The sequence below is a fragment of the Peromyscus eremicus genome, chromosome 19 (genome assembly GCF_949786415.1).
Source record: "Peromyscus eremicus chromosome 19, PerEre_H2_v1, whole genome shotgun sequence".
NCBI lineage: Eukaryota > Metazoa > Chordata > Mammalia > Rodentia > Cricetidae > Peromyscus > Peromyscus eremicus.
This window is the reverse complement of record NC_081435.1, coordinates 23,543,252-23,570,440: the sequence shown is the minus strand read 5'-3', so window position 1 is coordinate 23,570,440 and position 27,189 is coordinate 23,543,252. Positions and strand designations below refer to the sequence as shown.

Genomic DNA, 27,189 nt, shown 5'->3' with positions numbered 1-27,189 from the left:
TTAGACAAAGGAGCGAGTGGGCATATTCAGGATGGGTGAGCTGTTGGGAGTTTTTGGGGGAGAGCGGAGTGCTAACTTTGGTTAAGATCCCCCTTTCCTATCTGAAACCTGTAATGTTATGTTTTTCTTTTCTTTTCTTTTCTTTTCTTTTCTTTTCTTTTCTTTTCTTTTCTTTCTTTCTTTCTTTCTTTCTTTCTTTCTTTCTTTCTTTCTTTCTTTCTTTCTTTCTTTCTTTTGTTTTGTTTTTCGAGACAGGGTTTCTCCGTGTAGCTTTGCGCCTTTCCTGGAACTCACTTGGTAGCCCAGGCTGGTCTCGAACTCACAGAGATCCGCCTGGCTCTGCCTCCCGAGTGCTGGGATTAAAGGCGAGCTTCACCACCGCCCGGCTGACGTTTTTCTTATTTCCCTCACCAGCACTGCTGGCAGTTTACATGTTTTCATTATTATTGTGTGTGTGTCTATGTGGGCTTGTGTGCACATGAATGGAAGTGGCTGCTTCCTGAAGCAGGTGATAGAACGATTTGAAACAAGGTTGCTGTAAACATCTGTCTGCCTTTCACAAAAGGAGATTCTGGGAGCTGAAGGGAATGAAAGTCTACTCCTGGGAAATGGGTTCTTTTTTTTTTGTGACTTGGTTTGACTGCTTTGAGGTAGGAGAATCACCACATTCTCACACATCCATCCATCCATCCATCCATCCATCCATCCATCCATCCATCCATGCATACATACATACACTATAGCACACATGCATCACATACAAATATACATACACCACAGACCCACACCACACCACACACACACACACACACACACACACACACACACACACACGGCCTCTTTGCCATCCTGGTTTCTTTCCAACTCACCCCACCCACCAACTGGCAGACATCTCGCTCCTCCTAGATTAGATTATCGCAGGAAAACAAAAGACCAGGAAGAAAGGAATGATAAAACTCATGAATGCTGCTGGAGTTTTCCCAGGGCTCCGGGCTGGACACACAGTCCTACCACCCTTGACTGGATGAGCTGGATAGCACGCTTGGGAACAGGAACGTACTTTGGAAGCTGGAGTATGGTAAATGGTGGTTGTGAGATACCTGAATCTCCAGAGCCTAGCCCAGGGCCTAACACTCTTTTATTTTATAATTATTGGAAAGTTTTAATTAGATAGAGGTGGAAAGCATAGTTTAGTGTGCTTTCATGTATCCATCAATCAGTTTCAAACAATTTTCAAATTTCTCACACGGCTATCTCTCTAATGTTCCTGGAGGGAGAGAATTCAGCAGTTTCCCAGATGTGATTCATATGAGCCTTCTCTGTGAAAGACAATGATTAATATGGCAGGTTTTTTGTATTTTATAGATTACTACGATTTCAAGAAACCACAGCAAAGAAACAAAAACAAAACCAAACCCATGTGCTTTTCTTTTCTTTTCTTTTCTTTTCTTTTCTTTTCTTTTTTCTTTTAGAGGCAGTTTTGCTATGCTCACTGGCTAGTCTGGCCCAGGGTGACCTTGAACTCACAGCAATTCTTCTGCCTCAGCATCCTGATTGTTGGGATTACAGGTGTGAACCACACACTCAGAGGAGATAAGAACAGTCCTTTCATCCTGAGCTATTTAACGAGAGGATTGTACAATAATTACTCTGATTGCCTAAGAAAGAAGAGGCGGAGACTGTGTATTTGTTCTTTACACCTGTGACTGAAAGTTCACCAAGGGGCCGGAGAGGTTGACCTCCATGGTTAAGAACACATACTGCTCTTGCAGAGGACCCTAGTTCAGTTCCCAGAACGCACAGCAGGCAGCTCACAGCCACTGGAACTCCAGCTCCAAGGGGGCTCCAGCACACCCCACTACCACATACACATAATTTAAGATCAAGTAAATCCTAAAAACATGTCTCCAAAGACCATAATTCCAGCTACTTGAGAGGTTAAAGTAGGAGGATTGAAAGTTCAAGGCCAGCTTAGGCAAACAGTAAGATCCTGTCTCAAAAATAAAAAATAAAGCATGTAGGGCGGGGTGGGGGTGGGGGCGGCGCTGGATGAAACTCAGTGAACAGTAGTTGCCTAGCATTTGAAAAAAAAAAATCAAAATAGCCCAGGATTCCGTCTGTCCCTCCGTCCGTCCTGGGGGAGGAGGTTAGACATCTGAAGGTTATTTGTCAGGCTCTGGGTCCCCTGCTCTGACTCTGATGCTGACTGAATGGAGCCAAGGTCTCTGTTTCTCGGTGTTCCCATTTTATTTATCTTTGACCCTTGTCCTGTGGGCTGGTTCTTTATCTTCTGAGGACAGAGATAAAATAGCCAGCTAAGGCTAAGTCTGCCTGAACAGCCTTTTGGGCCGCGTTCAGCTTTGTTCCGGAAAGAGGACCGGATGATGGAAAGTCTTCCATTGATATGGAGTGAAATGCCAGGCTGCTGGGCTGAGCTGGGTGAGTGCCTTCCCTCTGAGGTCTCCCTATGAGTAAAAGGAAATTTTGGGAAATGGCAGAGAAAGTGGAACTTTTAGAGTAAAATGACTAGGGTTTAATTAGGCTAGAGGTGGCAGTGCATGTCCATGCTCTTAGCACTTGGGAGGCTGAGGCAGGAGGATTGCCGAGTTCCAGTGCAGCCTGTGCTACATTGCAAGACCCTGTTTTAAAACAGAAAACCCCATCTAAGGTGGTGGCTGGCTCACTGCCAAGTGCTCTGTGTTCATGAGCAAAATGAGGAAAACTGAAAGCAGAAAAACAGGCGGCAAGGACGGACGGACGGACGGACGGATGGACGGACGGAGAATTCACTGGGCCACACTGCTGACCCGGGAGCAGATCTGCCCTCACGACAGAAACTCAGTACAATGCACGAAGAAGCTGTTGCTTCTGCTCCTCAGCCTAACTAGACGACTGGATGCCAGGTGTGGTGGCTGGGAGACTAACGCAGGAGAGTCACCGTCAGTTTGATGCCCGCCTGGGCCACATAGTAAGTTCCAGGCCAACCTGACAGGGTGAGATCCTGTCTCAAAAGAAAACAAAGAAAGAAACCCTATACAGTATCCGCGGTTGGTCAAAGTTCAAGCAAATTTTAAGTGTTCATTTGTTATTGTCTTGATTTCCTTTTCTTTTTAAGATGTATTTTATTTTGAGACAAAGTCTCCTATAGCTCAAGCTGGCCTTAAACTTGCTATATAGCCTAGGATGACCTTGAATTCCTGATCCTCCTGCCTCCTCCTGAGTGTTGGAATTACAGGTGTGTGCTGCCACACCCAGGCTAAGTGTCTGACTTTTCTTCCTTGTTTTACTTGGTTGTTAGGGATTTGCTCTATGTATATCTTGTATATGCATGAATATACAAGCACATCACAGCACTTTCTTCATGGAAAAAACCTGAAGCAACTGTAATAGTTGGACACATATCTGTGGAATATGTGTAAGAAGTAGATGAAAGCCCTGGAGGCAAGCACCTTTAATCCCAGCACTTCAGAGGCAGAGGCCGGCAGATCTCCGAGGATTTGAGCCCAGTCTGGTTCCAGATTAGCCAGGGCTATGTACGTGCATACATACATTGTACGATCTCACAGAACAAAACAACCCACCCCCCAAGAGTAGATGGGATATTAGGGGATACTTTTATTTATTTTTTAAAAATTGTGTGTATTTTTAGGCATGATATAGGCATCTAAAAGGATAACCTTCACAAGGGTTACTTTTGTAGGAAAGGGAATAAACTTGCTTTGGAGACCAGGCTGGCCTTGAACTCACGGAGATCTGACTGGCTCTGCCTCCCAGTGCTGGGATTAAAGGCGTGCGCCACCACCGCCCGGCATAAAAACTTCTTAGTTTTGTATATATGCCTAAGTGTATATATGTACATCACATGTGTACAGGAGCCTGTGGAAGTCAGATGAGGCATCAGATCTCCTGAAAGTGGAGTTATGGATGGCTGTGAGCTGCCTTGTGGATGCTGGGAACTGAACTTGGGTTCTCTGTAAGGGCAGTGAGTACACACTCTTAACCACTGAGCCATCTGGTCAGCTGTCTTCCTTTGGCTTTTTCAGACAGGGTCTTATTCTGTAACTCAGGCTGACCTCAAACTCATGGCAATTCTCCTGCCTCAGCCTTCCAAATGCTGGTATTCCAGACATGAACTGTAATACAGGGCATCCTTACATAGCCCAGGCTAGTCTGGAACTTACTATGTAGACCAGGCAGTCCTCAGATTTGCAGTGACCCTCCCACTTCTACCTGAGCGTTGAGAGTACGTGTGTGTGCTAATATTCTTGAGTAATGAGAATTTTGTTTTTTGTATGTTGTTAGTGTGTGTGTGTGTGCGCGTGTGCGTGCGCCCCCTCGGGCAAGCTATGTACCGTGAACCTAGGGCCTTGCATATACTAAGCAAGTACTTTATATCACTGAGCTACACTCCCACCTCTCATCGCCCATTTTTAATTGTTCTGAATTCCCAATTACTATAACATGGTCATTGTTTTGTACCTAAACCCAGGAATATGTATTACTTAAAACTTCACTCCATTTATTTATTTATTTAGTGTGTGTATAGGAACATTTGTGCCACTGTGTTTGTATAGAGAACAGAGAACCACTTTTCTCCTGCCATGTGGGTACTGGGATGGGCAAGGTGTCAGCCTTGATGGGCAGGCACCTTTACCTGCTGGGCCATCTTTCGGGGCCCGTACATTATTTTTGTATTTGAAAAATAATGATGAAGATGGGTCTGGAGGTACACACCTTTAATCCCAGCACTTGGGAGGCAGAGGCAGGCAGATCTCTGAGTTTGAGGTCAGCCTGGTTTACAAAGTGAGTTCCAGGAAAGCCAGGGCTACACAGAGAAACTCTGTCTTGAAAAGAAGAAAAGGGGCTGGAGAGATGGCTCAGAGGTTAAGAGCACTGGCTGCTCTTCCAGAGGTCCTGAGTTCAATTCCCAGCAACCACATGGTGCCTCACAACCATCAGTAATGAAATCTGGTGCCCTCTTCTGGCAGGCAGGGACACATGCAGGCAGAACACTGTATACATAATAAATCTAAAAAAGAAAAGGAGGAGGAGAAAAACAGTGATGGTGTGAACTGGACTGTCTCTCTAAGACCCTCTTTAAGTTCTTGCTTAGATCTAGCTTTACAGTTGGGTAAAGCTTGGTGTTTCTTCATCCCAGACGCATGAGAAGAACTCAGATTTAAGAAGGAAAACTTAAACCACAAAGAACCAGATAACTAGAAGAAGAAAGAAAGAGCAGGGGGAAGCAGGGCACAGTGGTACAGTTCTTATGGCTCTTGGAAGGCAGAGACAGAAGGGTCAGAGTCCACGTTGCTCAAGGCCCGCTTGGGCTAAATGAAAACCTGCCAATAAAAAGTAAAGGAAAATGTTCTTCTTATGGTTGTTGGGGCTTGCCTTATAGGGCCACAACATTCAGGTGAGGTGTGCTAAAGATGACAGATTTGCCCCCCACCTTTAATGTTACCCCAGGCTCCTGAGGACTCGGAGGAATGGAGCTCTGGCCCTGTCAGTTCTGGCCTCTTCCAATTTGGGCATTCATTTTCCTGGTGTTCCTTTTGCACACAATAAGCACATTGGTCCTTCTTTAGCCTCTTCTTTTGGAGGAGATTCTGGCTTCCGCCTCTGGGGTCTCTCTTAGCCGTCTCCCTGAGAGCTGCCACTGATTCTCAGGTCTATCTTTTATTCTGCTTTTCTTCTAGCGTCAAGGTTATCATGAAGCTTCTGAACACGCTCCAATAGCTGGGACCTATTTATACCCTCAAACCCTTCTAACCTCTGAAGTTTCTTCCTACTATCTTGGGAGACTACGTAACAAAAGCAATATTTGGTTGCTCACTGGTTTTTTTTTTTTTTGGCACATCTGGGTCTACAGGCATGAACACCCGGGAAGCCTCAAAGAGGCTCTCAGGAACCACAGACGATTCCTGGGGCTCTTGTATTACCTCACTCACCTAAGACAGATCAGTAGCTTTTCTAGCAGCTGCCTTCATTCATCCTAAAAGGTCCTGGCAAAAACTGCCCAGAGCATCCTTAATGGGTCAGTGTGGGGTCCTAGTCAGGCTGGGCAGAAGTTCCCCTCTGTAGGCAGACTTTTTTGTACCATCAGCTAGCTTCTAAATAACCACACAGAGACTTATTAATTATAAATGCTCAGCCAATAGCTTAGGCTTGTTTCTAACTAGCTCTTATAACTTAAATTAACCCCTCTTTTTTTTTTTTTGTCTATGTACTACTATGTGGCTTGGTACCTTTTATCAGCACAGCAAATTCATCTTGCTTCTCTCCACATCTCCTCTCACCAAGCCCCTCTCCATCCAAGAGAGCTCTCTCCCTACCCACAAGTCCTGCCTAACCTCTTCTTGCCTAGCTATTGGCCATTTAGCTATTTATTAAACCAATGAGAGCAACACATCTTCACAGTGTACAAAAAGATTGTTCTACAACACCCCTCTATCTGGCAGTGATTCCAAATGGCCTGACCAGACTCTCTAGCCAGATTCTGTCTGCTCCTCAGCTATGAAGAGGATGGTCAGGAGCTGTTGGCAATCATCCTAGGTTGGCTGGTGGGTGTAAAAGTGTGTCTTGAGGAGGCTAATGAGAGCCTGAGGTATTTTTTTAGAGAATGGTGGGTTCTGAGTTTTCCAATTATACAGATCATTGATTGAAAAGGAGATATAAACTATCAAAGAAGGTACAAATTATGAAAGGAAAAGAATGAGAACTACAGGGCTTGGATCCACAGGTGTGTGTGTGTGTGTGTGTGTGTGTGTGTGTGTGTGTGTGTGTGTGTTTTCCCCTAGAGGCAGAATGGGGGAACTAACCCTGTCCCTTAGGGTGGAGGCTCGGGAGCTCAGGAGTAGAGGTGGGAGAAATTCCTGGGGCCCTGGAATGTCTCAGGGTGCACACTCCTAGGAACTGTCCCTTCTCCATGCTGTTGGCCCAGAGGTGGTCTGAGACCCCACAGTGTCTCAGTGTCTTAGTCTCTGGGGATCTTGCTGGCACCTCCAGAATATTGCGAGGTCATCCCAACTGGAGAACACACACTTTTTTTTTTTTTTTTTGACATGGTTTTTCTGTGTAGCTTTGGATCCTGTCCTGGATCTCGCTCTGTAGAGGCCTCGAACTCACAGAGATCTACATGCTTCTGCCTCCTGAGTGCTGGGATTAAAGTCATGCACCACCACCACTTCGGGCCAGAACACACTCTTAAAGCCAAATAAAAAGTCTTTATCGCTGGCTAGCAGCTGCATGAAAATCTTGCCCAAATCATAAAGCGCTAGTCCTTACAAAGGTCTTTTATGCACAAAACTCACATCCTGGTTGACACACTTCAGTAAGCAAGAACAATTAGCAAGAAACAGAACTACAGAAACCAAAAAGCAAGGTTAGTACATTAAGGGGCTTTCCTGGATCCTGGAACTATGGACGGGGCCTTTAATTGATTAGGTCTTTGTTCCATTTTGGCAGGTGTTGGCATTCCTGATGTGCTGGGTTTTAAGGTCAGAATGGTGCCTCTAACATGATGTCAGTTGTGCTAAGGTCTGAGGACAAATCCACAGAACTGTAAGATACCAGGACATTCTGCCACTTGGTGAGGTCACCTCTTCCTGTAGGTTGTACTTCAGCATCACAGCACCCATCTAGCAAACAGGGATGCTGGGCAAAGCGAATGGGAATGAGGCTTTATTTTCTTGTTTGTGAGCAGCAGCTCTGTGAATTAAATGGAGTTGGATTTCGGGTGAAGCAACTCCTAGGTGTGGACAAAGGACTTTCCCCATCCCCTTGATTCTCTTGGCAGCTTCTGGGAACGTGGCTAACAATTAGAGGTACATAATTCTGATCTCCAGTACAGGTGAGCAAAGTCAGGTTAGAGAGGGGGCTGTGTAGGGACACAAAGCCAGCTCCGTGAATGTAGGTTACTCAAGAGGAAGTCAAAGTCTTAGACATAGTCACAATGCATTCACAACAGGCAAGAACCATGTCCTGAAGGCTAGAGTTCAAATGCAGAGTTTACCGCTGTTCCCAGCACTTAGCAGCAGGCCTGGCATATTGTAAGTGCTCAGTAAATATTGTTTACTGCATGGATACTCCAGGAGAAAGAAACAATAAAGAAAACAAAAAACAAAGAGCAAAACCTTCCCATAAAGGCCAAGCTGGTAGCAAACCCCTTTAATCCCAGAACTCTGGCAGTAGGGGCAGGTGGTTCTCTGTGAGTTCTGGGCCAGCCAGGGCTACACACTGAGACCCTGTCTGAAAACACACACACACACACACACACACACACACACACACACACACACACACACACACACATATTAAAACAAAATAAATATAAAAATACAGCTGGGCAGTGGTGGCGCACGCCTTTAATCCCAGCACTCAGGAGGTAGAGGCAGGTAGATCTCTGTGAGTTTGGGGCCAGGCTGGGCTACAGAGCGAGATCCAGGACAGGCACCAAAGTTACACAGAGAAACCCTGTCTCGAAAAACCAAAAAGAAAAAAAAAAGAAAAAAACCAAAAAACCCAAAACCAAAACCCCCTTACTATAAAGCAACACTATATATGGCTGCACTCTCTTCCTTTTAGTTTTTTCTTTTCTTTTGGCTTGAAGCAGGGTCTCATGTAGCCCAGGTTGGCTCTGAACTTGCTGTGTATCAAAGGCTGTCCTTGAACTCCTGATCCTCCTTGCTCTATTCTCAAATGCCTGTATTACAGGCCTGGGCTCCCACACTAGACTCTTTCTTTCTCTGAGACAGGGCCTCACCATGTAGACTTGATGGCCTAGAACTCACTGTGTAGATCAGTTGGCCTTGAACTCAGAGTTCCACCCGCCTCTGTCTCCTGAGTACTGAGATCAAAACCATGTGCCGCCACACCTGGCTAACACTCTTAGGAGTTGGATGAGTGTTTCCACAGTAGTTGTCTTCATTCTTCCCTTGCAGTAGGACTGTAGTAAGCACTTGGCTATCAGTTTGCTACAGGCAGGGCTCCGATGAGAAATGGATGAAAAGGAGTCCAGATGGTCAGAGTCCAGACCTCAGGGCCTCCGAGGAAGAGATGGGCTCTGCAGAACGGTAAGACCATTTCAGGCGAAGAAGGCAGACAAAGTTTTATTGTTTTGTGAAGGTCACAATCTGAGCCTCTATAAACTTTGTTTCCCCTCCATGGATACAAGGAGAGGGAGAAAAAGAAAGGAACATCTATTCACTGGTATTCATTTAACTTATTTATTTCTAACAATGTTGTTAGATTGTAGAAAATAGATGATCATAGGCATTTCATCAAGAAGCCAAAGCAAATTTGTCTACAGCAAATGCTCACATTATTGTCATACAAAGAATTCCAAATTATTAGGCCACAACTGTGGACTTGGCAAAGATGAGCATTACTGTTGATTGTTCCAGCTCCTCCAACTTGATGTGGCTGGCACCAGGGGCTCTAGGAGTGAATATAGCAGCCAGAATCCACATTGTGTTGGCTTTGGTCCTATTCCAAAGCCTTTCTATTTCAGAGAGATGTATGATGAAGCCTTTTCAGGGCAGAGATCACTAATACTACTCCCCAGCACTTCATAATTAGTTGCTCAGGAAATATGTATTAGGACACAAGTGACACACAGGTCACCTTGGGTTGCTAAGAGCCAAACAGTGTCTGCCTTTATTTTGGGTGCTGGCGTGGGATTTGTACACTCTGGAACAGTCCCTTCTCTTTGCAGCTAGTAACGTTGTTCTGTGTTTATGAAGAACACACATTCTTGCACTGGTACAATGGTCCTGGGCAAAGTGGCACAGACAGACTTCTTGTGCATCCCTCAGAAGAGGCAGCAATGTTACTCTCTAATGGTGAGTGCTTCTCCTTTATTGGAAGACTAGTTTTGATGGGTTCTTAGTCTTGCGAGCTAAGTTTGATGGACTGGGATAGCATTCCACTGCTCTTGGAGAATCAGAGCTGACAATCTCCTTCCCCATTTGGTAACGCCTCCATCCTTTCCCCAGACTGCTTGTTTTCACATCCGAATCTAGAGCCTTGCCTTGTTCTACAAGCAGGCAGTGTAACCAGTATTCTAATTAGGGAAGATCTTTTTTTTTTTTTTTTCCCTTTTTCCCTTCTCCTTTCTTTTCCTCCCTTTCCTTCTCTTTCCTCCTCCTCCTCCCCGCATCCCCAGACAGGGTCTTTCTAGGTAGGAAGGCTAGGTTTGAACTCACTTTGGATCCCAGGCTTGCAGTGATTCTCCTTTCTCAGGCTCCTGAGCACTGGGATCAAAAGTGTCTATCACCATGTCTAGCAAGAAGAAATGCCTTTGAGGTTCAGTAGATTTTAAAAATAGTACCAAGAATCCAGGTGTGGTCCAAGAGTTTGGGGGTTCTTGGTTTTTCATTTGAAAGCAAATTGACTAGGGATAGGGTATACAGGATACAGTTCTGGGTTGATCCCCAGAATAAAATAGGGCCAGGTATGGTGGTGAACACCTTTAACACCCCAGCACGGCAGAGAGAGAGAGAGAGAGAGAGAGAGAGAGAGAGAGAGAGAGAGAGAGACAAAGACAGAGACAGAGACAGAGAGACAGAGAGACAAAAGGATCTCTGTGAGTTCAAGGCCAATCTGGTCTACATAGCGAGCTCCAGGACAGCCATGACTACATAGAGAAACACTGCCACAAAAAGTAAAGCAAAAACAAACCAAAAAGCCCATAGCCAGACAGATGGACACACATTTGGTGACTTCTGGGAAGAGTTTTCACACAGGGACCCATCCCTAGCAATAAAGATCTACAGAAGCAAAGTGCTTCCAGAAATGTTTTCTGGCCCCAGAGCAGGAGAGGAGTGGAAAAATACTACAGCATACTGTTCATTGAACACCATGTGATATACCAATTCACATTAGCTTTCCTATTTTGCCAAGAGAGACCCTCAGGACTTGACCAGAGCCATAAGGCTACTAACAGGGTCTAGAACTCAAATGCAAGTTTTCTTATGCTAAGTTCAGTGTGTCTATGTACTAAATGGTTGTGTGTTTACCTTTTAAGTTATAGAATTGGGGATAGAAATGTCTTTTTGTGTTTGATAACTCCTGTGGCTCATTTCTTATTAACATGGCTCTGATGATATCAATGGCAATCTTGACTGAGCAAAACTGAACCCACTCGAGCACTCAAACAGCTTTGGGGCTGGATGAGATCAGTAGGGACCAGGGGGACAATCAGTTCTGAGTTTCCTCTTAGCAGGCACAAGCCTGTTCCATCGTGAAGGACTCAATTCTACCAAATGAGTGGAAGGAGTCAAGAGGTCTATTTTCTTTCTTTTTTTTTTTTTTTAAGATTTATTTATTATGTATACAGTGTTCTGTCTGTATACACCTGCAGGCCAGAAGAGGGCACCAGATTTCATTACGGATGGTAGTGAGCCACCATGTGGTTGCTGGGAATTGAACTCAGGACCTCTGGAAGAACAGGCAGTGCTCTTAACCGCTGAGCCATCTCTCCAGCCCGAGGTCTATTTTCATTCTCTGCATGGGTTGTAGGTGACAGGAGACACTGAAGTCCTGGGCATACATATGACCCTAGGAGGCAGATGCCTGGCATCCAGGACATGCTCTCAGCTGCAGCAATTATTCATCCCCCTCCAATGAAATGATGCCCAGCCTTACCTCTGAGATACATATTACCCAAGTTCAGAGAAGTTGGACGGAATACTTGTTTTACTGTGTGAAAAGTAATCTCAAAAAGAAAAGGTGAAAGATAGTCCCTTTCTAAGAATAACTTTCCTCCTCTGGATTTACTTGAGGGCTCCTTAGAAACACACAGGTTGCACACTTCTCATCCTGACTAAATAGTTATAGTTTCGACACTAGAAATGTATCAAAATATGAGTTCTAGCCCAGCATGACAGCACACACTTGTAACCCCAACACTCAGGAGGTGGTGAAGGCAGGAAGATCAGGAGTTCAGGGCTAGCCTGGTCTACAAGAGACTGTCTCAAAAACAAAAGACAAAAAACAAAAACAAAAACCAAAAAACCCCAAAACGAGCCATGACTTCTACACCTATATATAGGTTAAGCATTCGTAAGAAAAAAAGAAAAATCTATGTAATTTTGGGACATGACTGTCAAGCTTATAGAAATGTATTACATCAGAAGCTATAATCTCAGCCAAGGGAGGTGGCTTACCTGGCAAAACTACTTGGGGCCAAGTGTGTGAACCCCAGGACCCATAGTTTAGAAGAACTGACTCCCGCAAGTTGTCTCTGACCTCCACACAGGTGTGTGCCTCCACGCCCAAGTAAATCAGTGTAAAAGAAGTTACGGTCTCCACTGTGGAGCAGCCTGTGCTGTGTACGAGATTCAGCAGCATCCTTGGTAGTTACTACTGGGTCTGCTCCATGTTTATCTCCCAACTACATGTCTATACACTGCCTCCAAATGTCCTGGTTGAGAACTGTTGTTTAATTAAAGCATTTATGTATTATGCATGTGCTTGGGAAGGGGGTCAGTGTGCTGTGGCGTGAGCATGGAGGTCAGAGGACAACCTCGTAAGGTCAGTTCTCTCCTTCCACCTTTACGTGGGTTCTGGGGATTGAACTCGGGTCACAAGGCTTGTATGGAAGCATCCTGACAGCTGGTGAACTACTGTTTTAAAGGAAGTACCAAGACATTACAACTCTCCCAGATTACCTGCCTCCCCATCACCTCATTAAAGTGAGTTTTGAGGGGCATCCTTTTTAGAAAGTCTAGACAATGGCAGGACTACGACACTAACTACAGTTTAGTTAAAAGGTTAAGTAAGAACTACTGAGGATTTCTTTGGGGACTGCGGCTGTATGCTGCCATCTTATCAGAGGCAAGCATCTATCTGCCTCTCACCTCCAGAAGGTGACAGGGGCCCTCAGGGGACCACTCAGTACTTGCCATGTTTTTCTTGAAGTTAGAGGGCATAGTGGGCTTGTGACTGACTCCCAGGGCTGACAGCTATTTTGCCAGCAGAGCAGAGGAATGCTGAGTCCCAGCTAAGGTGGGACTGCCCTCCCACCTTTGGGTAAGTTCATGTGAGCTTCCTGTGGTCTCAGTGAAGGCTGTACAGAGATACCGCGGTCCAACACATTTGCAACAATAGCAAGTTCTTCAAGACACTGCACAGCTGTCATACTAATGTCAGTCAGTCACATTAACTCGTACACTTTACTGCCACCTGCAGGAAAACCAAAGTCACACACACACACACACACACACACACACACACACACACACACACACACTCGGAGGACTGATTTTGTACAATGCTAAGGGTTGGTCCAGGACCTTACATCTTATCCGACAGGGCAGTCCCCCACAAAGATGAACAGTCTTCAACAAGTGGCTGAATGAGAAAGTAAAACTTTTGCGAATACAGTGATTCTGCTCAGATCAAGGGAATTGGGGGTGAGAAACGATGGGAAGGACAGGTGGTGCTGGCCTCTGAAGTTATAAAAATGTCCATCAGGAAAATTCAGCTTTAAAGGTCTAAGCCCAGGGAGTATTAACTGATCACATGAAGAAAGACCTTTTCTGCTCCTTTCTTCCTTCTCTCCCCTCCCTGTGGCTCTTGCTAGTGAGGTGCAGGAGGAGGAGGACTCAAAGGCTTAGAGGCTGTGTTGTTGGGAATCAGCAAGCCTGCTGTCCCCAGCGGGAGACGTGGGAAAAGCTTCACCTTTCGTGATTCAGCCATCACAGGACCTTCTATTCGTAAGGGAATCACAAAGCTCATGGATCTTCGTTGGGTTTTCAATTAGGTGGGTGATCTAATGCCACTGTACAAATTCAAAGGGATGGCAAAAGGAAGTTTTTTTAAATGAAAGAAAAATGTCATTGTGTGTGCATGTGATGTGTGTGTACAGGTCAGAGGACAACTTTGGGGAGTCAGTTCTTTCTTGTCCCTTCCACTTTGTTGAGTCAGGGCCTCTTGCTTCTGCTGCTCTGCCACACCAGGCTAGCTGGCCCCTGAGCTTCTAGGCAATTCTCTGTCTCCATCTCTCATCTTGATATAGCAGTGTTGGGATTACAGATGTACCCAGCTGTCTGTGGGTTCTGGGGACTGACCCAGGGTCTCAGGCTTATGCAGCACATGCTTTTACCTGCAGAGGCGTCTCCATGGCTAGTCTGTTTGCTTGTTTGTTTGGTTTAGTTTTGTGAGACAAGGTGCCTTAAGTAGTTCCAGGTTGTCTGTGAACTCACAGTGGTCCTCAGGTCTCTGCCTCCCATTGAGATTATAGGCCTGTGCTACTACTTCTGATCAAATTTTTAGTTTAAAAATTATAACCCACAAGCTCTGCATACTGAACACTCTATATTATTAAGATCCAGAATTCAGCTGGGCAGTGGTGGCACACCCTTTAATCCCAGCACTCAGGAGGCAGAGGCAGGTGGACCTCTGTGAGTTCAAGGCCAGCCTGGTCTACAGAGCAAGTTCCAGGACAGCTAGGGCTGTTACACAGAGAAACCCTGTCTTGAAAAAACCAAAACCAAACCAAACCAAACCAAACCAAAACCAAGATCCAGGATTTGTTTTCTTAGGCAGGTTCTTGAATATCCCGAGGGAAGATGTTCAGTGAATCAAGTCATAGTTGTTTGAAAACCTGTACTTTAATACTAGGATACCTAGAGGTAAGAGGGGGGCTCCCATCTTGGGCTTCACACAAAGCACCTACTATAGCCAATTATGCCAAGAAGGGCCTGTGTGCCAAGAAGGGCCTGTGGAAGTGGGGGCAGGAGGACCTTTTGCTCTTAGGTGTTACTCATGACTTTTGCTTGCTTATGATTAAGCGTTTGAAGCAGTCGTACTGCCCCTATTTTCCAACCAGGGACTCACAAAAAAAGTAAATAAGGTAGAGGCTTTATTTAGAATGTTTAAGCTGGTGGAATTCTTTTCTTAAACACACCTTTACATTTATTTATTTATCTACTTCATGTGTGGGTCTGTACCACAGTGTAGACAGAGGTCAAAGGACAGGCTGGGGAGCTTTCTCTCTACTGTGTGGGCCTTGGGTATCAGACTTAGGCCTGGAAGCAAGAGCCTTTACCTGCTGGGCCATCTCACTAGCCTGCTGGGATCTTCAATTTTAACAGTTTCATAGGCTTGTGAAATTTTCCAGTGTTTTCAAATTCTCTAACTCTAAGAATTAGGAAATGTCTCACAGAAATTAACATGGGTATATTCCCGGAAACCATTATTTGAAGAAAATGTTGTAAAAGCTGAAAATGTTGCCTTTATCAATAGCTCCTTTAAACAATTATTAGTTCCCTTAAGAATTTCATGCCGGGCGGTGGTGGCGCACGCCTTTAATCCCAGCACTCGGGAGGCAGAGCCAGGTGGATCTCTGTGAGTTCGAGGCCAGCCTGGACTACCAAGTGAGTTCCAGGAAAGGCACCAAAAGCTACACAGAGAAACCCTGTCTCGAAAAACCAAAAAAAAAAAAAAAAAAAAAAGAATTTCATACGCTGTATTTTGATCTTCTTTACCCTTGCCTCCATTCCATCCAGATCCCAACTCCTTCCCTACCCACCTAACCTTGTGTCCTCTTGTTTTCTCCACCTTTTTTTTTTTTTTGGTTTTTCAAGACAGGGTTTCTCTATGTAGCCCTGGCTGTCCAGAACTCACTCTGTAGACCAGGCTGGCCTTGAACTCACAGATCCACCTGCCTCTGCCTCTCCAGTGCAGGCATAAAAGGTGTGCGCCAACACCACCCAGTGTGTCCTCTTTCTAAAAATTTAATATATATAACATATTTAACTTAAAATGTAAAAGTTTTATATATATATAAAATATACATAATTTTTTTCATATATATATATATTTTTTTTTTTTTGAGATGGGGTTTCTCTATATACCCCTAGCTGCCTTGGAACTCACTATGCAGACAGACCAGGCTGTCCTAGAATTCAAGAGATTGCCTGCCTCTGCCCCTAGCAAAGCCTAAAGTACCCTGTATTCTAAAGCAGTCTCTCATTCAAGACCAGGCCTGCCCCTGCTTCTGAGATGGGATGAGATCTGTCAAGTTCAGGGTGGTATGGTCACAGACTTGCTGGTCTCTTTTGACTCTGGCTCTCATGTTGTCCAGGCTAGCCTCAAAATCACAGTACAGCTGAGGATGATCTTGAACTTCTGATCCCCCAGCCTCCACCTAACAAGTGAATCATCATGCATGGGCTCTCTTAAGTCAGTTAGTAAAACTTCTCATTTCCAAAATGAGACAAACCACATTTAAAGAAAGATACAAGGTTAAATGTAAACTTCATCTTGATTGAGCTACTATGAAAAAGGCTTTAGTCACCAGTTTGGCAGAATCATTTTTTACATTTGTGTGTGTGTGTGTGTGTGTGTGTACAGAAGCACACGCGTGGAAGTCAGAGAACAGTTTGTACGAGTCAGTTCTCTCCTTCCTCGGCAGCGGCACCTCGCCTGCTGCGCCCGCCATCTTTGCTGGCCTAGTTTGGCAGATTTGGAAACTAAAATTTCACTGGCTCAGGTTTAATTAGGCTCTGAGGAACTAAAGTGGATAGAACAACTTCAGAATTCAATGGAACCTAATTTATTTATAAATCACACGGAGAATGGACTGAGACCACACAGCTAGCTGACCAGTCTTCACGCTGTACCCTGGACAATCCCATTTCACTGGGGATGCTGAGACAGGCAGACCCCCAAGAGTTCCAGGTCAGCCTGGGCTACAGTGTGGACACTGCCTCACAGACAAAATAAAACCATTTTGGTTTTTATTTTTTGGCGATGGAGGTGGGGGTGATGGCGGGGGTACTGAGTATTAAGCTGCTAAAGTGCTTGTCCACTGACCTATACCGCAAAGCTTTGAATCAGGGTTTGGGCCCTGATATTGGGTATATGATCCTGGTCATCAGAACCAGTTAACCCTTTTCTGGACAGAGTGGGAGTCCCACTGCATATATGTACATTCGTGTGCATGCATACACTCACACAAATACTTTAAAGACTTTGTTTTTAATTATATGTGTTTCTGTGTTTGGTTATGTACCTGTGAGTGTAGGTGCCTAAGAAGAGGGGGCCAGATCCCTTGGAGCTGGAGTTACAGGCAGTTGGGAGCTCCCTAACATGGGTGCTGTGAACCAAGCTCAGTTCTTCTAGAAGAGCAGAAAAAACTTTAGAGCAGTGGTTCCCAACATGTGGGTTGTGACCCCTTTGGGGTTGAATGACCCTTTCACAGGGGTTGCATGTCAGATATTTACATTATGATTCATAACAGTAGCAAAATTACAGCTATGAAGTAGCAACAAAGATAATTTTATGGTTGGGAATCACCACACAAGGAACTGTATTAAGGGGTCACACATTAGGAGGGTTGAGAACCACTGCTCTAGGGCTCTCTCTTCAGCTCCCACGGTATATTCTTACTCAGATTCTGTGGTTCTAGACTTCTTGTGGACCCCGCCCTTCAGTTATGACAGCATCACCTGGCATGAGACCTTTAGGTCTCAGGTGATTTCAGTCTCTCTGATGAAGTTTGGGAACCACTTTGGTCTGTAACATTTACAGAGAGATCGTTGCATAGGGTGACTTTTTATTTTTATCTTTGTGGGTTTTTGAGACAAGGTAGTCCAGGTTACCTTAAACTCATTAAGTAGCCTAGGTTGGCCTTGAACTCCCAATCCTCCAGCCTTTACCCCGAAAATGCTGGGATCGCAGGCCGGGGGTACCACATCTGGCTGATTACTTTTCATAAATCTTGTGCCAAGGTCTGTGAATTTTTTTTTTTTTTTTTTTTTTTTTTTTTTTTTTTTACGTTTTCCAGGTTACTGACTTCTGACAAAGGCAGGTAGGTAGGGGATTGCGGTGGTTTGTTTTTTATTATTTTTGCTGTCTTTTGAGGTAGCTCAGGGTGGTTTTGCTCTTGTTATATAGTCCAGGCTGGCCTCCAACTCCAACCCTCCGGCCTCAGCTTCCAGAGTGCTGAGATTAGAGAGGGATGCCACCACACCCGTGCAGTGTGGTTTATATTTTATAGAAACGACTATAGTTCACCTTGCCAAACAGTACGTTTTTCTCAATGTAAGTCGTCAAAGCCCTTAACTGAGATGACCTAGTCACATTATTAAGGGTGTGAGGGAGCGGCAAGGCTGGTCTACGTGGGCACATAAGCAAGGTGCCGAGAGCAAGGTCATAATGCTTGGCTCGTGTAACTCCTGTCTTCCTGCCCTGTAGCTCTGGTACTAGTACCACAAGTCCTCTGCGAAGCAAGTGGCCTATTGACTTCCATATCCCGAGCCCTCCCGGCACCAGGCTCGGTTTTCTCTCCGGAGTCTAGGTCAGGCACTTCGGTAGAGCGGGGTAGGGGTGGGATGGGGAGGAAGGGGCGAGGCCGAGCCCCAGGAACCCCTCCTCTGGCCCAGATCGCAGGCACTAAGTGCTCACACTTGATGGGCAGCTTCCCGGGGAGGTTTTGGAAATGCTCACCGTCGGGGCTTCCCGAACCTTCCGCGGGGCTTGCTTGGGACACAGCCCCGCAGAGACCGGGCGCCCTTCAGTTTCCCCTCCGTGCCTCCGATGTCCTCCGGGTCGAGGACAAACCCCCGCGACACACGCCACCGGGCCCCCTCCCTGCGGCTCGCGCCTGGCCGCCGACCAAGGCTCCCACCGGTGGGCGGGCCAGCGGCGCCGCAGCCCGGCGCCGAATCCGGGTTGACCGGGGCGCCGCCAGCTCGCCCCGCCTCCCCGCGTCACTTCCGGCCCGGCCGCTCGCCCTCCACCCTGCTCCCCTCCCGCTCGCCGTTAGGGAGGCTCTGCGCCTCAGCCGCCGCCGCCGCCGCCACCGCCGCCTCCGCCGCTCCCGCCCCTCTGTGTGTGTCTCTCTCTCTCTCTCTCCGCGTCCGCCGCCGCCGCCGCCGCCCGGGGTCTCCGGGGGTCGCTACCGGGCTGGCCCCGCGCCACAGCCGTCGCTTCAGCCTCGCGCTCCAGGCCGCCTCCGGAGGAGACCCGCCGGCCGCCGTGCCACTTCGGGCCTCCGTCCTCGCCTTGTCGACGTCGCCAAGGGTTCTGGAGAAGCGGCCAAGGCCGGGGAACGGGGCTTCGCGGTTCCAACGGTGGGTAAACGGGCGGGTGCCCGGCCGTGCGCATGCGCGGCGGGCTGCCGCGGCGGCCCTCCCCCTCCCCCTCCCCCTCCCCTCCTCCTCCCTCCGCGGCCGCCCGGCCACCCCGGGTCCCACCCGGCGCTGGCCGCTGGGCGCTGCGCTCCGGGGTCGGGGAGATGGAGGCCCCGGCCCCGGTGGACGTTCAGTCGAGGCGGGGGGTCTCCTTGTCTGCTGGGAAGAGGAGGAGGAGGAGGAGGAGGAGGAAGAGGCGGTGGCCCCGGCCGTCGGGGGGTGTGGCAGCCTTGGGGTGCCAGCCGCTGCAGTGCGCGCAAGTCGGGGTGCGCCTCGCCGCGGAGCCTCGCCTGCCCACCGTTCTGCACCACCTCTGTCTGCACCCGCTTCCTTCGAGCTGGGCAGAGGAGGGGGTGCGGGGGGGTGGTGGGGTGCGGAAAGTGGTTTATTCCGGGCTCCACTGCGCCCTTTTTTTTTAAGGTCGTCACGTGAGATGAGTGGTTGCTGACTTCCTTAAGTCGCTCCGAGAATATAGCCAAAATTGGGCTGTTGGTGCACTGGGGACCTCATCGAGAACGCCCTCGAGCCAGAGCCGGGCCCGAGGGGTCCCTGTGTAGGGCGTCGAGTTTCAGATGGGGCGCCTGGCTAGACAAGAAGTGGAACCACTTGGCACACTCGCCCAGTGGGAATGGTTAAACTCTTTGTTGGTAATCAATTAAACCCAAACTGACTTCGAAAAAGTGTTGCATAATTTCATCCGGTTTCCTATTCGGCCTTCTAGTCAGCTTGGGGGAAGGCGGGCGGAAAATGGCAGCCACAGCTGCAGTGTATTTGGCTGCTTAACGTTGGCTGTGGCGTGCGAGTCTGCAGGAGATAGTAAAGGATAGTTTTGAATATTAACTCTCTGTGCTTGGGTTAGTGTGAAGTTGTGCCTTCAATCCCCCCTCCCCCCTTTTGTAACCCCGAAGTACATCTTTGGCCTGGGCTTTCGCAAGTACTGTGCACTTAGTAAATACTTGTTTGAGTCATTATTTGCCTTTTAGGTTCCTTCCCTTTATCTTTTTAAATTCGGGTATTTTCTCCCGTATCTGTAACACTGCTGAAGTTCCTGCCAAATGGAGAAGGGCCTATCTTAGTGGCGTTGTTTTTCGTTGGATAAAGTAACTTCCATTTTTTTTTTTTTTAAATTAAGATGTTTTAGGATAGGAAGTGGCTGAATTAGTGATTTACCAGTATTTCCCCACCAATAAAACTGCAGTTCTCTTTTAAGACAGGGTCTCAGGTAACCCTGATTGGCCTCCACCTCCTTGTCTAGCTGAGGAATAATGACCTCCAGCTCCTGCCCCCGCCCCTTCCCAGGTGTTGGGATCAAAGGCACACACCATACTAGGCTTCAAATGCTTAAACAAACTGTCGTGCGTGTGTTCTTGTATCGTGGCACACATTGCAGGGCGGGACAACTTTCGGTTCTCTCTCTACCGTGGGGGGGGGTTCTGGGGTGAAACTCAGGTCATCAGGCTTGATGGCAAGTGCCTTTACCCCTTAAGTCTCCTCTCCAGTCGTCAAATTATTTTTCAAAGCATCATAGTAAATATATACCTAAAATTGATCATTTCACAGTTGACATACAATTTTGTTTTTTTGAGATGGTCTGTATGTATCCCTGGCTGGCCTCACTCAAAAAACCTTACTGAAGCCTCCCAAGTGTTGGGATTACATTACAGGTGGGCACCACTATATCCAACTGTAACAAGTAGTTTTTTCTTCATAGAACCACCAGGTTTTACCCAGAGCATGTGTACAATCCCCTCCCCCACCTTCAAAAAAATAATTTGTGCGTGTGCACTTTTTACAGGGCTACTGACAATTGACCTAGGGGTTCTCCCTGGCCTTGAACTTGTGATCCTCTTCCCTTCACCTCAGTGTTGAGATTACCACCCCCAGTGTATGTGGTGCTGGGGACTGAGGAGGGCTTTGGGCATGTGAGGTGAGCACTCTTGTCTACCGAGTCACATCTTTAGCCTCTCCGGTGCTTTTGATTTGCATTTCCCTAAAGACTGGTAGTAGGCAACCTAAAAAGTTTTACTTTTGTGTAAGTGAGGTTTACATGCCATGGTGTGTGTGCGGGAGGCTAGATCCCCTGGAACTGGAGTTACACAGGATTGTAAACAGCTTGTGGGGTGCTACGAATCGACCCAGAGTCTCCTGGAAGAGCAGCCGGTGCTCTTAACCAGGAGCTCTCAAGCCCCATTCCATCTCTGTGTAGGTTCTCGGGGTGGGACTCAGGTTGCGAGGCTTGGGGGGCAGCAAGTACCTTTACTTGCTGAGCCATCCTGTTGGCCCAAGAGCAGCTTTTCTATGCTTAGTGTCCTAGTTAGGGTTGTCTTGCTAGGAGGAAACACCGGCACTAACAGCTTAGGAAAGGGTTTGTTCACCTTACTGGTCACAATCTTCCATTGAGAGAAGCCAGGGCAGGATCTTGAGGCAGAACTGAAGCAGAGGCCATGGGGATGCCGCTTAACTGGCTTGCTCCTCATGGCTTGCTCAGCCTGCTTTCTTGTACAACCCAGGAGCACCTGTTGGGATGGCACTTCCCATAGTGGGCTGCATTCTCCCACATCAATCGTTGTGAAGAAAATGCTCCCCAGACTTCCTAGGCCAGTCTGGTGGAGACGTTTCCTCAGTTGAAGTGTTATCTCTCATATCTCAGATGACCCTACCTTGTGTCAAGTTGACAAAGCCGACAACTAGCACACTTACCAGTTGCACATTTTTGGGGAAGTATTTATCTCAGATCCATACCTATTTTTGTCTTGTTTTGGTTGGTTGGTTTTTTGAGATAGAATTTCTCTTTAGCTTTGGACCCTGTCCTGGAATCCATACCTATTTTTTAACTGAGTTGTTTCCTTGTTATTGAGTTGTAGGTGTGATTTTTTTAAAAAAATTTTCTACATGGGTTAAATCTTTTTATTTGAAAAGCTGACATTTCTTAACATGAATGAATTACTGCAAATTAACTTAATATAATATCCTGTGTTACAGATAAACAGCAAAGAAGCTGATTTTATATTGGAACAAGGTTCTCAGCCTAAATTTAGTTCTCAACTAGATACCTCAATACCAAGATTCTGATTCTGTCATAGCAGTACTAAAAAGGCATACCTGGTTACACACCTTTAATGCTGGTGCCTTGGAGACAGGCAGGCATATCTGGGAGTTGCAGGCCATCCAGAGCTCCATAGTGACACACTGTCTCAAAAACAAAACAATAAATAGATCTCCCCATTAAATGAAGACCCCATTTTAATCAATGAATAAATACTTTTCAGAGAATATTTCTGTGTTAATAAAGTATTTTTGTAGCATGCCAAGAATATGGGAGGAGTTACTGTTGTAAAAAAGGGAGTATGGAATGTATAGATGAACTTGTCTACAATTGGTGTTAACACAGACGAGTGAATTGGGACTTCTCCAAGAGAGAACAATAGGTTAATTTGTGAGTAGCTGATTTTAACTAGAAATAGGAACAGTGAAGGATTTGGAATAGAGTGTAACATGCCACTTCAATGCAGCAATCACCCTGTGGCTTCATACCTTTTGAGGGAACTCGAAGCTGCAGTTTCACTGAGATCTGTATTTGTTAGCTAGAAAGGACATCCACTTAAAAGCCAGTTGCAGCTTGTAGTCACAAGCTCTGGAACTTGACCAGGTTTTCAGCTCTCAGCGGCGTCCCTGCCCCCTTATCTCACAGGATGGTTGGAGGATTCCGATGGGTAGTGAAGTGGGAAGTGCTCGAAATGATAGCATCGGTTCACATAGTTGGGTTCTAGTTGGGGAGTTCAGAAGTGGGGAAACAGAAATGAAGTAGTCTTGGGGGTGGAGATTTGCTCAGAGCTCACAAAACAAACAAGGATAGTCCCGACCTTTCTTCATTTGTGGAGTTTAGGATTGAACCCGTGGCCTTACGGGTTAGATCAGTGCTGCTTTTGTGTGTGTACATCGGTACACACTTCTGTGCACACGTGGATGTGGATGCGAGTGTACCTGTGCGAGTTTGCATTTGAGGCCAGAGACAGCTTGCAGTGTTGTTCTTCAGGAGCCATCCGCTTTGTTTTCCGGGCTAGTCTCTCACCAGGAGCTGGGGTTGCAGATTATCCTAGACCAGCTGGTCTACCTTTGCGCCCCAGGGACCTGCAGTCTCCGCCTCCCCAGCACTGATGACATGGGCATGCCACCAGGCCTGGCTTTTTATATAGGTGCCAGGGATGAAACTGAGTCTTTATTCTTGTGGTGAGAGCACTTAACTCTCTTCATCCCCAAATTCTGCCCCCCCCCCTTTTTTTCTCAAAGGAACTTCTTGCCAACTCTAAAATGAAATGAGAAAAGTTTCCATCTCTGGGAACCTATTTGTCTAGAGTAAGTTAGAGAATTCCTCTAATACCCTTTTCTGATTAGAAACAAGTACATTGTAGTTTTATATTAAAAAACAATAAGCTATCCAGGCATGGTTTCACATGCCTGTAATCCCAGCACTTGGTTCCAACCAATTAGGAAGATTGAGAACCATTGTTCTAGTTCCTTAATGTGTTACATCTACGTATGTTATATTTTAGTGTATTGTTTACTACTCTGCTTTGGAAATGCAAGATGACATGTGCTCATGATTGCCCCCCTGGACTAACAGCTGTGGGCAATGGAAAACAATTGAGAAATTTTGTGTATTTGAATGATTAGATTTGGTTGGGAGGCAGAGGCGGAATGATCTCTGTAAGCTTGAGGCTAGCCAGCTCTATATAGTGAGACCCTCGAGGGGTTTTGTTTTTTAAAGGTTTTGTTCAGTACTTACCTAGGAATAGTTGCTAGATCCTGTAACCCCGGCATTCTGTGGTGGAGACAGGTGGATCCTGGGAGCTCATTGACTGGTCACTGTTCCTGAACTGGTAAGCTTCAGATTCAGTGAGAGATTCGATCAAAGAATGAGAGGGAGAGCACTAGAGTACCGCACACACAAGCACACATAAAGACAGGAGAGTTGAAACAGTCGTTGTCTTTTTGTCTTGTAGATTAACTGCTGAAGTACTGATCGAGTTCTGCGTTTCTTCAATGAGGAACTACAGGCTGATCTTCTGCCATAATCTCAAACAACCGTAAATGACAGAAGGATGCTTGCTCAGTGAGGGTAGCTGGTGCAGAAGCCGTTTTTTAACCTTAGGTGTTTAAGTACTCAAAGGTAAGCTTGCTTCGTGGTAATGCTCCGTAAATCTGCGAAGAGTTTCGGAGTTTGCAGTTTATAGCTGCTGTTTAATTCTTTGCTATCAGTGATTCATGTTGTTAGCTGCTATTTGATTAACTTTGAGATTTTGTATTAATTAGCCGGCACCAAGTACATCAAAGAATAGATGTTGCTTGTCTAAGACTATGTAAATTTATGGTTATTTTCTTATTGGTAAGTTCATTTCTACCATTCCTGAAAATTGGTTGGATTGTTTTCTAGTCTTGCTATGGAGTCCTTGATAGCTAATACAGCTGATTCAGTCTTACTTTTTCAAACTTTAGAATCTTGGGATTCACCTTTTTTTTTAATTCATTCAATAATTATTTATGATATTAATTACGTTAATTATATTGTTTTATTACATTCATGATATTATGTCCTGATACTACTGGGATTCACCTTTTATCTGGTGTATCAGTACTTGAAAAAGGTTTTCCTTCTTTTAAAGATAATCTTTTTTCCTTTTGTTTAGCAATTAATTATTTGGACTGCTTGTTATCTAATGCTTCAGATACTGGAGACTCACTTTCTGAGGCATTCTCTCTTTTCCTCTTTACTAGTCTCCATTCTACAAAATGAAGACAGCTATTTCTTCTGAACTAGCTTGGAGGTCTGGGATTTTTTTTTCCTCACTGAAAGTTTAAGCTTAGAGCAGGGCGGTGGTGGCACATACCTTTAATCTTAGCACTCGGGAGGCAGAGGCAGGTGGATCTCTGTGAGTTTGAGGCTAGCCTGGTCTACAGAGCTAGTTCCAGGACAGGCTCTAAAGCTACACAGAGAAATCCTGTCTTGAAAAACCAAAAAAACAAAAAAACAAAAAAAAAAAAGTTTAAGCTTAGAACTAAACATTTTTCCTTTCTGGAAAAAAAAAAAAACATTACAGCTGCTCATATAGTAATAAATGATTATTCTTGTTCTTATCAGGCCTTAGTTTATAGAGTGATTGATAGCTAGGCATGCTATATATGGTTGTATCCTAGCAGTTAGGAAGCTGAGGCAGAAGGATTTTGAGTTTAAGGCCAACCTGAGCTTATACTGAGACCATGTCTTAAAAAGGTCCATCAGTTTATAAAGTGGTTCTTTTCCTGATTACCTGTTTGTGAATTGAGGGTTCATATTGCAGGTTCGGAGATGGATCAGGCTTGGCTTCTACCTAAAACTGCATTACCACTACACTTTCAGAGTGGAAGTCTTCTTGGGATATTAATGTCACTTTCCAAAAAGTTTTGGATGACCTTTTGACACTGTTAAGTGTTCAGTCAGATATTACAGACCAGGTTCTGTAGTAGAGAAAACCTATCTAATTACTCTGAGATTTATTTGTAGACTGTATCACGGGCCTGATAACTGGAACATATTTTAATAGATAGTGCACATTCAGGTGTAAAAGCATTTTTTCTTTAATGTATTTACTCATATTGCCACCTGTTAATCATTATAGTCTTTTTTTTTTCTTTTTCTATTTTCATTTTTGTCTTTCATTTGGCAGAAAAGACAGCTTTGATTTCTGGCTGCAAAAAAGATATGAGGAAGAGCTCCTCCCCTTCCTTGAGTAACTGCAACTCCGATCTTGCTAACAAAATCTTTGGGATTCCACTTGATGAGCTGCAGCAGGGAGGCCATCCAGACAATGCGGTTCCGTTCATAGTCCGCCACGTTGTGGACTATATTGAGGAACATGGTATACATTTCCTTCCTTTGAGGGCTAGCTTTTGTCGTGAGGAACCAACTACCCCTTTTTGATTTTGGATTTAATTTTTTCTTAGTATGGATAGTGCGAAGCAGGAAGAACAATATAAACTCTAAGGCTTTAGTATATATATTTTTAAATTGATTTATCTAGAAATGGCAGTCGCCCAGCTGAGAGCATTCTTCGCGGGGGTACTAGGAACTCTTTCAAGGCTATAAGGGTGGGGTGAAGTAGACTGTCCCTCAGAGAGAGTGTGCTGCTAGAGGACCAGTTTGCTTTTTAGCCAAATCTGGGGAGCCAGGAAAGCCTTTCCAAAAGTAGGAGAATTTTTAGTTGAGAATGAGTATATGTGGGCAGGCAGTTGAAGGTGTAGCTCAATTCTTACTTTAACTAACTAACCTAGGAGGTCTGGAGCAACAAGGGCTGTTTCAAGTCAATGGGAACGCTGAGACAGTGGAGTGGCTTCGACAGAGATACGACAGTGGAGAAGAGGTGGATCTGGTTAAGGAAGCGGACGTCCCCTCAGCCATTAGCCTCCTTAGGTTTTTCCTGCAGGAGCTCCCCGAGCCCGTCATACCCGGCAGCTTGCACACTCACTTGATGCAGCTTTCTCAAGGTAACAGTTGGATTTTTATCAGTCATTTATTGTTAGTGTTGGAGTCCCTGCCTTTTAGAAATTTGATATGTGGTCAGTTTAGTATAGAGTTTTAGAGATTAATTTTTTTATTTTCTCCATTGCTCTTTGGTTCTATGTGATACAGTTAAGGGAATGACAACTTCTTGGACCTTTGTAGTAGTTTAAAATTTTTGAATCTGGGGGGCTGGAGAGATGGCTCAGGGGTTAAGAGCACTGACTGCTCTTCCAGAGGTCCCAAGTTCAATTCCCAGCAACCACATGGTGGCTCACAACCATCTGTAATGAGATCTGGCACCCTCTTCTGGCCTGCAGGGATACATGCAGGCAGAACACTGTATATGTAATAAATAAATCTTTAAAAAAAAAAAAATTTCGAATCTGTATTTTTGTGTATGTGATGTGTCTATTTGTGTATGAGAGTGTATGTATAACACTGTGTGTGTGTGTATGTATGTATGTGGGAGGACAGCTTTGAGTTGTTCCTCAACTTCCCACTTTTACATGG

The 27,189-nt window shown here is 45.6% G+C and overlaps 1 protein-coding gene across 8 annotated transcripts in view; it reads left to right on the top strand.

Annotated features, from left to right (window-relative positions):
* The first annotated feature begins 2,331 nt into the window (after positions 1–2,331).
* The window catches only part of Fam13b (family with sequence similarity 13 member B), a 65,425-nt gene continuing 40,567 nt past the window's right edge, over positions 2,332–27,189 (top strand). For 4 of the 8 annotated variants that reach the window (XM_059245883.1, XM_059245881.1, XM_059245882.1 and 1 more), the window contains exons 1-4: positions 17,433–17,555; positions 24,146–24,312; positions 25,847–26,038; positions 26,451–26,663. In XM_059245883.1, the coding sequence (XP_059101866.1) occupies positions 25,882–26,038; positions 26,451–26,663 (370 nt within the window). In that variant the 5' untranslated portion in view covers positions 17,433–17,555; positions 24,146–24,312; positions 25,847–25,881. Of the gene's footprint in view, positions 2,440–17,432; positions 17,556–17,774; positions 17,819–18,189; positions 18,308–18,886; positions 19,083–24,145; positions 24,313–25,846; positions 26,039–26,450; positions 26,664–27,189 lie in introns of those variants that run through there. The other 4 variants (XM_059245879.1, XM_059245880.1, XM_059245878.1 and 1 more) reach the window with 4 other exon arrangements.